General features: G+C 35.6%; 3 protein-coding genes and 1 long non-coding RNA gene across 6 annotated transcripts; 2 read left to right on the top strand and 2 right to left on the bottom strand.

Moving 5' to 3' along the window:
- The first annotated feature begins 200 nt into the window (after positions 1–200).
- On the top strand, positions 201–906 carry LOC149677339 (uncharacterized). Its single transcript, XR_016366413.1, has 2 exons — positions 201–327; positions 497–906. It is a non-coding gene; the product is annotated as an uncharacterized LOC149677339 (long non-coding RNA).
- Positions 907–2,117: 1,211 nt separating this feature from the next.
- On the top strand, positions 2,118–2,724 carry LOC149677340 (uncharacterized). Its single transcript, XM_089837347.1, has 3 exons — positions 2,118–2,351; positions 2,421–2,541; positions 2,615–2,724. The coding sequence occupies exons 1-3, from the start codon at positions 2,118–2,120 to the stop codon at positions 2,722–2,724; spliced, it is 465 nt and encodes a 154-aa protein (XP_089693473.1).
- Positions 2,725–3,689: 965 nt separating this feature from the next.
- LOC149677341 (uncharacterized) lies at positions 3,690–5,646 on the bottom strand. 3 transcript variants are annotated; one of them, XM_089837296.1, is made up of 3 exons: positions 4,385–5,646; positions 4,195–4,324; positions 3,690–4,056 (listed from the first exon to the last, which is right to left on the bottom strand). In XM_089837296.1, exons 1-3 carry the CDS (start codon positions 4,595–4,597, stop codon positions 3,974–3,976), a joined length of 426 nt encoding a protein of 141 aa, XP_089693422.1. In that variant the 5' UTR covers positions 4,598–5,646; the 3' UTR covers positions 3,690–3,973. The 3 variants fall into 3 exon arrangements, with proteins under 3 accessions (XP_089693422.1, XP_089693420.1, XP_089693421.1); XM_089837294.1 differs by having other exon boundaries at positions 3,690–4,136; XM_089837295.1 differs by having other exon boundaries at positions 4,174–4,324.
- Positions 5,647–5,653: 7 nt separating this feature from the next.
- On the bottom strand, positions 5,654–6,809 carry LOC149677342 (uncharacterized). Its single transcript, XM_089837293.1, has 2 exons — positions 6,444–6,809; positions 5,654–6,372 (listed from the first exon to the last, which is right to left on the bottom strand). The coding sequence occupies exons 1-2, from the start codon at positions 6,471–6,473 to the stop codon at positions 5,698–5,700; spliced, it is 705 nt and encodes a 234-aa protein (XP_089693419.1). The 5' UTR covers positions 6,474–6,809; the 3' UTR covers positions 5,654–5,697.
- Positions 6,810–8,830: the final 2,021 nt, after the last annotated feature.

An 8,830-nucleotide genomic window follows, 5' to 3' on the forward strand; every position in this document is an offset into this window, starting at 1 on the left:
TTTTAGGTATAGGTTTACTTTAAAGGTCTTTGCACATGTCCTGAGTCTAATTGGCGATGGTGAAAAGTAAATATCTTTCTTCTTGTCTTATCTCTCTGCTTTGGCTTGGTTTTCCTTAGGTTCATTTCAGTCGCGTATTTTAGCCTGCAATGCCAATAACCTCTTGTAATGTTGTTGATGTTTTAAAAAATATCTTTCAGGAACAACCTAAAATAAAGTTATCTGAAAGATTTTCAAAAAATCGATGATGAAATAGAAAATGAACCTCAAGAAAACAAAACTAGAAAGCCTGTTGACAAGTTAAAAGATCTCAGTAAGATGATATCGGTAAGCATTATTATTTTGTTTATGATGATAAGTTGATAACTCGTCATTGACGGTTTTTTTTAAAAAATATATATTCAAACTAATATAATTGTGAAGGGACTCTTCAAGACGAGTGAATTAAATATCCAATTAATTATTATTATATACTAATATTCTAATTTCACTCTAGAAATGCGCAATTAATCCGAGGACTCCCTTGGAAGGGAACATTTCAGAAAACATAATTACCCAAAAAGTAAGCAGTAAAGAGAAGAAACAAAGTGATGATGAAATTTGTAGCGAAGGGGACATGTCATCCCAGGAGGAGGACGTATTAATAAAAGATTAAGAGCCACGGGTAGGCTACAATTGTGCCGTGACGATTTATAAAGAACCTAAAACTAAACTATAAGAGAAAAAATTTATAATCATCTAGTGATAAAAAGTGAGACAGAATGTAAAAAATACACCGGTAGACCACATTTGTGCCTTGAACTAAAAAATCTCAAAAAAATTACTTAAAATACCTCAAAAAAACTCAACTAAGACAAAAAATTTAAAATTATCTTGTGATGACAAGTGATATAGAATATAAGAAAACACGAGTAGGCCACAATTGTGCCGTGGACTAATAACTTAACCTAGAAATATAAATTTTAATTTAACTTGTGTGATAGAATAGAAAAAAAACACGTGTGGGAAATAAGTGCAAAACTCAGAAAACTTTGTGATGCCAATTTTCAATTTTGCCTTTTTGAACATTTTCAAATGTTTCCTATATTTTTTTAATTAATTAAAAGTTCTTGTAAAAAGTATAATTACTTAAAGCATAAAACTTAAATGGCAGTGACAAGTGATATATAATGTAAAAAAAAACACGGGTAGGTCAAAATTGTGCCGTGGATTAAAAAATTAGCTAAAAAACTTAACCTAGAATTAAAAATTTAAAATTATCTTGTGTGATAGAATAAAAAAACACGTGTGGGCAATAAGTGACAAACTCAGAAAAATTTGTGATACCAATTTTGCCTTTTTGAACATTTTCAAATGTTTCCTAAATTTTTTAAATAATTAAAGTTCATGTAAAAAGTAGAATTACTTTTAATTAAGCGTAAAACTTAAGGGTAGCGTGCGTCTGGTTGATCCACAGAAAGTGGCTCCCCTCCTGAACTCCTGGTTTATTTTTTCAAAGACTAGTGGGTGAGGGTCATAAGGGTGCTATCATACTATGATATGGAGATGAAGAATGGCGTGAAAACTAAAAAATAGGTGTGCTGTCATACTATAAGGTTGAGGTGTGCGAGGATTGAAGACTGGTGTGAAAAACATGAAGATAGGTGTCTTGATACATTCATATCAAACTCAAATACGTAGTAAAAAGTTTTTGAACGATTTAAATTTGGCGCTTGAGTGGCTTGACTACCTCATTGGTCGAAAGGAATAAAAAGCGCCCGTCGCGGTAGACTCTCGAAGCTGAAAAGGTGTGCCTTTTAGTGCATTGCTAAGCCTTGGTATTTCAAGGGAAAATTGCCTTATGGTGCATGGCCGTTGTGAAAGCAGGGAGGAGGAATATAGAGGAGTGGCTAAAGGTATTACGAAGAGGTCTCTATTTAGCAGTCTGGAGAGAGATCTACCCGAGGCCGACTAGTAGCTTCTATGCATCAGCGGTGCGCAAGTACGTCATAACTGACGTTAGAGAGAGAATTTTATGGGTGTTGTGTCGTCTGCTCGTCTCAACTCGTGTTCGTATAAATATAGTCGGCCTTGGTGTAATTTACGTTTCAAATTAGGCCAGAGGCTATTTTAAAATCATGGTTTATATAAACTGCAAAATCAGCACAAAGTTGAAGGATAAAATTGAAAGTAAAAACATTACTTTCCACCCGTTTCCCAAACCTAAAACAAAACTGGAACAATGTACAAAGTGGATTATCGCGACTGGAAGAAGTGATTTGGTGCCTGAAAAAATAAATAAACGCCACTACATATGTTCAGAGCACTTTAACGGGAGTGTAGAACCCTTAGCTAACTTTGGTGTTGTTGATGTAAGTAAAATATTTTCTAAAGGCAAAAATATTTCTAACGAAGTTACTCAAAATGGATTTTCTTATTAGGAGAATGATGAAAATTCGCCGTTAGATTTATCTGTCAAAAATGCTGTTGAAATTCCAATTGAGACCCCAAAAAAGCCTGAAAAGCCAAAACTCTATAATGCCCAGAACTTTGGTCAACATGGTAGGAACTCATTAATGAACTTAACAAGTAAAAGCGAGGCATAAAAAGTGGAAATTAAATTTATTTCCCACAGATTTCGACAAAGAGTTTTTCAAAACTAATGAAAAGAAGCTTGTTGAGAAGACCCGTCAAAATATGGAAAACTCTCATTTCTTGCCCATCGAGTTGAGTAATTTGTTCTAGAATGGTTTTCTTAAGTTTAGCGACAATGTTTTGGAAAAACTAGCTTCACTTAACACAAAGCACAGAAAAGACAAGGCGACATTCATGGTTCAAGCTAAAGTTTTAAGAAATGATTTTGAGCTTCTGGACGAATTATTCAATAATTTTCAAAAGATGGATATGTTTCAGAATCTAACGGAGCAAAATCTGGAGCTAGTCGTTGCGAACTGGATAAGATTTTTTTAGAAGAAACTCTCTGTAAGTGGGTTTCGCTAAAGCCAGACAATTCTCTGCCAGAGTTTAGTTTCACGATATTTGGGTCGAATGAGTCACGACTCTTAACAACCAGGGAAATTATGCACAAAGAAGAAATGACTATTTATCATATTGGTGGATATATTATGAAAAACTATCGAAACGATTTGAAGAATCTGAATTGACAGTTATTTTTGCTAATTGCGTTGGTAAACAAGTATCAGCGGGAAACTCTTTTTCAAATTGGACAGAATTACTTAGCAGGGGTGGTTTAAAGTTCCTAACTAATGAAGGGTTTAATTTCTTCAAAAAGCTGGACGAATTAGCCTAACCATATTTTGAAACTTCACTGTTGCATGAAAATGTAAACAAGAAAAATAAACTCTTAGAAAGACTAAAGGAAAGTGATGTCAGTGAGGCATTTAACAGACTGTGGGGTCAAAATGATATAAGCAGCAGGGAGAGAGCCAAAACCATTTTGATGGATACTTACATAAATTGTCGAGGGAAAGCCCTCAAGAATTTTGCTAAAATTAAAATGAGTGAAGCGCAAAGAGCCGCTTTAGCTAAAAAAAGGGACTTCGAAGGTCAATGAAGGAAAATACTGCAAGCAATTGTATGCCTGAAAACAACAAATGCGGGTTTAAGAATAATTAAAACTAATTAAAGGGAGGTTAATTAAATTGAATAATTTAATCAGGTTTAAAATTAAATTAGTTAGAAAATATTACTAGTTTTAAAAGAACTTGCACCTTTATTAAATTTACGCAATGAAACCAAAGATCTGACCTCAAATAACGACAAATTCAAATGTGATAAAGATAATTACTATGACTTAGCGTGATAAAATCAAATGTGATCAAGCTAAAAATACTGTTTTTCCCAATAAAATTAAGATTTTTCCTCTGAGGTTTCTGCCATTTTCTTAATTTTAGGGTTTTTATTCTTAAATTTAGTTGTGTTACCAACTTTGGTTTTATTTATAAGGGGCCGCATAATTTTAAACTTTCTTTCGCTAAAACCAAAGTGTGACAAATCTGGATTTTCGTTGCATCCTGTTGACCGCCTCTGTTTCCCAAAGTGTATTTCTAACGGGTCCTGCAGGTTAAATTTATCTGTCATTACAAATGGGGCACCTTTTGATAGTAGAAATTTAATAGCACCAATAATGGAATATACTAAAGAAAAATCAATATTAATATTGAAACACTTAACCTTTGATTGACGGAATAGTACCTGTTATATGTAAACCTGCCAAAGTTTCTCGGCTAAGTTGCATTTTTGCTTTGGCTTCTGCTGGATAATCTTTGCTTTCAGCTTCTTCTTTCCATTCAGTTAGATACTTGATGAACTCTTCTTCCAACCACTGTAGAGATAAAATTAATTTAATTTTTACTCGAATACGTTTTTCATTTAGTATTGGTACCTTTAATCGATCGTCTGATTCCGATCTAAAAACATCCAAATTCGGGTTTCGCTTTAGTCTGGCATGGTTGAGATTTCTTGTGTTCAAAATATCAAAAAACTTATTGAATGTTCTTATGAATTGTACAGTTTCTGAAGCTTCGGATCCAACTAATTGCTCGACAGCAGATGCTACTGTAGCACTTAAAATTTGGGTGGCCAGTTTTACCCTCATTGCCGTGTAACGTGGTCTAATGTCAATTTAGGGCACAACCTTAACTGCGTAGATGAGTCTTTTTTAAACATCTCTTCTATATGGGACCATAAGATATGTTTTCCCTGTTTAGTTAGCAATCTTGTTTTGTTGAACCCACTGTTGGAAAAGCAATTTCTAACAGTTTTGATAAGATGTGGCGCATCTGAGATGTAGAAGATATCACGAGGGTCTTTTCTTGGGGCGTAAGGGTTTCTTGCTTTATACGCGACACCCTTTTTTGTATCCATATCGGTACTCATTCTTATAAACTTTTGATTGATGGCAGATTTATCGCAGACCACATTAAAAATTTTAAAACCATTATTCTCACATATTTCAATGGCTTCTTGCATAATAGAAAACAAGTCTTCAGCTTTCATTTCGTGACATGGAAAGTATGCCAAAATATGTTTAAAATTTGTTGTAAGCCCTCTAACCATTATTACCATCGCTACTGGTAGATCAGCTGATGGTTCACCCATTTTTTTAATCTCTTCAGACTTCAGTTTATCACCAGCTGCATTTAAATGAGTGAACCCTATAATATCACCAGTTGTGACTTTATACACCAAATCCTCTTTTATCTTCATTTCATCGACGATGAGAGAAAAATATTTCTGATGCTCATCAACAACATCTAAATCAATTTTATCTTTCATTTCTTGAATAACTTCCTTAACAAAGCCACTTTTATTTGAAAAAACTGAATTATAAGAGTATAAAGTTCTAGGTGCTGGTAGCGGGATTACTTCTCTAAAAGCTTCGTACGCAGTTGTTGACTTGGCTTTTATGTAAGAACACCATTTATTTATAGCAGGGTGCCATTTATTGGGTCTCTTATGTTTTTTTAATTAATTCTATTTGTTGTTTCATTAGAATTTTCAAAAAGTTGATCTTACTACAGAATGGGTTTTCATCAGATATTTCTGAGTAAAGGCCTCCAAATGGCTCAACGTTCTGCTTATTCATTGATTTTTCCACTTTTCTCTGAAGTTTACAAATTTTACTTCTTAGGGCTCTTTTCTCATTTCTCAGTTTTTCTGTGGTGATTTGTTTTTTTCCCTTATTTTTTCCATCCTTTAATTTAGCCCTTGATATTTTTTCCCAATCTGAGCTCGTAATCCTACGCAGTTATGGCATCTTCGCTGTTTATTATTACAAACAATGATCCCCAGGCAATTAGGCGAATGTAATGCATTGGTGTACGGATTCTTGAAAGCAGATTTTGAATAATACACGAAAGCTTCATCATCGTTACCAGCACATGCTTCATATGAATCCAAAAATACTAGGAAATCAACTAGTTTTTTGAAACTATTGATTTTGGGAAAAGTTTCGAATATTTTTCTTTCGCAATTAGGCATACTATTAATGTGTCTTCCAAATGTTTTAATTTCGAACATGAAGGACTCATTAATTTCAATGCTCAACCCAACTTCGTTAAATCTTTCTGTGCTAATTGCAACTAAACACGGAGAATTCGCCTTTCGGTAAAAGACCCAAAACAGCTTTGGATTATTTTCTAACTGATATTGACAAAATGCTGAAAACATTTCTTCTAATGAGGAAAATTCAATATCGGGTTGGTTTGGAAAACAAATATTAACGTCTAACAGGTCTTCAGAATTCGTTGTGGAAACATTTTGTTGCATGAAAAGTTCATCACGCGTGGAATTAATTTCCATTTGCACATTTTCAGTTGAGTTATTGTGCTTACTCACTAAATTATCAACTAAATCAGCCTTTCTTGGATCCTAATAGATATAATTATAGTATTATGAGGTATACTCGTGAAATATTTTGTTTAGAGTAATATTTGACTTACAATCATATATTTCGTAGGATGATAAACCATTGGATCTGGATATTATTGGGTGCGACCTTGACTCCCGACAAAATGTTCCGAGCATATGAAATGATGTGGTTTTATCTTATCAATAGTAAAAAAATCTGGTCTACCACACGCGTTTATCCAACGTTTACATTTTTCAAGCTGTGTTTTGGGTTTCGGGAATGGAATAAAAAATATCCCTTCCATAAACTCTTGATGCATAGCACGACTAGTGTTCAAACAATCTTTGTAATAACACGCCTTAGTTTTAGGCATTTTTAACTTTATGCCTAGTTTATATATAACTATTTAATTTTCCGGGACTCCCTTGTAAACCAGATTCATTCTGAATGGAAATATCCTAATAACGCTATTATTATAACTCAAACGTGAAAAAAACCAAGTTTCAAATTTCTAAGCCTAATGACTCGCGACGCGACTCACGCGAGAGTAAATTTTAGCATCCGACGGTCCGGAGAAAAAAATCGCGCATGCACCTGAAAAAAAAGAGCCTCTGAGCCCTATTCTCTCTCTTTTTACAACGTGCGTAGACCACTCCTTTATAACATTCCTCCTCCCTGGTCACATGAGGGATGAGTGAGCTGGAAGGCTCGCATATCGTGATTGGTACGGAGTAGGAGAGGAGAGTCTTCAAATAGGGCCATGCCCGGTACACTGTCACAGTCAGTAGGGTGAGGAGAATCATCTGGTATTGCAGGAGGGATCTGTTGATCTGAGTCCTGATCGTCCTGAGGAGGTGACGTTGAAGTAGAAGAGTATGATGATGATGAGGAAGTCTCCGTGGGTTGGGGTGCATGACTATCTTCCGTAGGTGAGCTTGGCTCAGGATCATCGGCGACTTCTGACTGTGAAGCGAGTGCATCGTCGAAGACAGCTACATTCGTCCAGTAGAGTTTCAAATGTTCAAGGTTAGCTTTCCCTACATTCTGTCCTGAGATAGCATTCTCCAACTCATAGAAAACGGGGGAATGTTTAGCAACTATTTTAAATTGACCTGCCCATTTAGGACTGAGTTTTCTCACAATTTGGCCAGTCGTACTTGACAAAGGATGCGTTTCCATCCATACTAAAGTTCCTACCTCAATTTCCAGAGGGTCATGGCGGAGGTCATAGTATTTCTTTTGATGAGCCTTAGCTGATTTAGATAATTCATTACTGAATTCTATTTGTTCCTAAGAACTTTTAAAGCTTTTGTACAACCAGTGTCATCAGGGTCCTGAATGGGTTCTCAATTTCTAAATCCCAAGGGAGACGTGGCTCCCGCCCTAAATTTAAAAAGAAAGGGGATCTGCCCGTGGTTTCGTGGGGTGCAGAATTGATAGCAAATTGAAGAAGGTCTAGGGTTTCATCCCATCTTTCGTGGTGATTCCCTACATAAAATGATATAAATTCGCCTATTACACGATTAACTCGTTCGGTGGGATTTCCCTTAGGTGTGTAGGGGGTAGTAAACTTGGGATTTATTCTTAAAGCTCTGCAAGTTTGCAGCCAAAGTTTCGAAGTAAATTGTACCCCTCTATCATTAAGAATAGCTTTAGAAGCTCCCCACCTAGTAATAATAGACTTAAAGGCTTGAACACAAGTTTTAGCTGTAATAGTCTTAAGTGGAATCATCTCCACGAACTTTGTCATACAATCGACGAAGACTATTAAATACTTATAATGATGTCTACTTTGAGGGAAAGGCCCCATTATGTCTTCACTAATTTGGTCCCAAGGACTTGTCAATTCGGAGGGTTGCATTAGCCCTGGCTTCTTTCTATTTCTAGCCTTAAATTGTTGGCATAATGTACAACCTCTCACGTAACCCTGAGCATCTCTTACTATAGTAGGCCACCAATATCTAAATATTACTTTGCTCAGGGTTTTATCTTTGCCCCTGTGAGCAGACAAAGGGTGCTCATGCAATAATCGCATGGCTTCTAACCTTAACCGAGGGGGTAAATATATTTTCCCAGGTTTATTTCTATAAGCTCTTCGATAGAGAAGATTATTTTTCAGTTCAAACAATTTATGCCTAACAGGGTTTGGTTCTTGTAAGGAATTTAGTATAGGGGAAGCAAAAGGGTCTTCCCTTTGGGATTTTCTCACATCTTCCAATGTAAACACTGAATATAACGCTCTAGGATCTGGGGGACGTATCTGACCTTCAACAGAGTCGCTAGAGGAGGTTGAGGAACTGTTATCGGTCGAATTTGAACTTGTATTACTACTAGTTGGATCTTGTAGACTAGTAGATGAGGAAGGGGAAAAGCTAAAATTAATCGGAGCTCTTGATAACGCGTCTGCTACCACATTTTCTACTCCTTTCTTGTGTTTAATGTTTAAGTCAAACGTTTGAAGGTACGTGGCCCATTTAA

The sequence above is a fragment of the Phalangium opilio genome, unplaced genomic scaffold (genome assembly GCF_054372755.1).
Source record: "Phalangium opilio isolate 3A_F unplaced genomic scaffold, DU_Popi_V2 ptg000043l_1, whole genome shotgun sequence".
Classification (NCBI taxonomy): domain Eukaryota; kingdom Metazoa; phylum Arthropoda; class Arachnida; order Opiliones; family Phalangiidae; genus Phalangium; species Phalangium opilio.

Excerpts from the sequence above, each read along its gene's own strand:
- LOC149677341 (XM_089837294.1), bottom strand. The coding sequence starts at position 4,597 with ATGAGGGTAAAACTGGCCACCCAAATTTTAAGTGCTACAGTAGCATCT. Across the intron at positions 4,325-4,384 it reads AATCAGACGATCGATTAAAG|TGGTTGGAAGAAGAGTTCAT; the intron begins GTACCAATACTA and ends TTATCTCTACAG. Across the intron at positions 4,137-4,194 it reads GGCAGGTTTACATATAACAG|TATATTCCATTATTGGTGCT; the intron begins GTACTATTCCGT and ends ATTTTTCTTTAG.
- LOC149677342 (XM_089837293.1), bottom strand. The coding sequence starts at position 6,473 with ATGGTTTATCATCCTACGAAATATATGATT. Across the intron at positions 6,373-6,443 it reads ATCCTACGAAATATATGATT|GATCCAAGAAAGGCTGATTT; the intron begins GTAAGTCAAATA and ends TATATCTATTAG.
- LOC149677340 (XM_089837347.1), top strand. The coding sequence starts at position 2,118 with ATGGTTTATATAAACTGCAAAATCAGCACAAAGTTGAAGGATAAAATT. Across the intron at positions 2,352-2,420 it reads CTAACTTTGGTGTTGTTGAT|GAGAATGATGAAAATTCGCC; the intron begins GTAAGTAAAATA and ends TTTTCTTATTAG. Across the intron at positions 2,542-2,614 it reads CCAGAACTTTGGTCAACATG|ATTTCGACAAAGAGTTTTTC; the intron begins GTAGGAACTCAT and ends TATTTCCCACAG.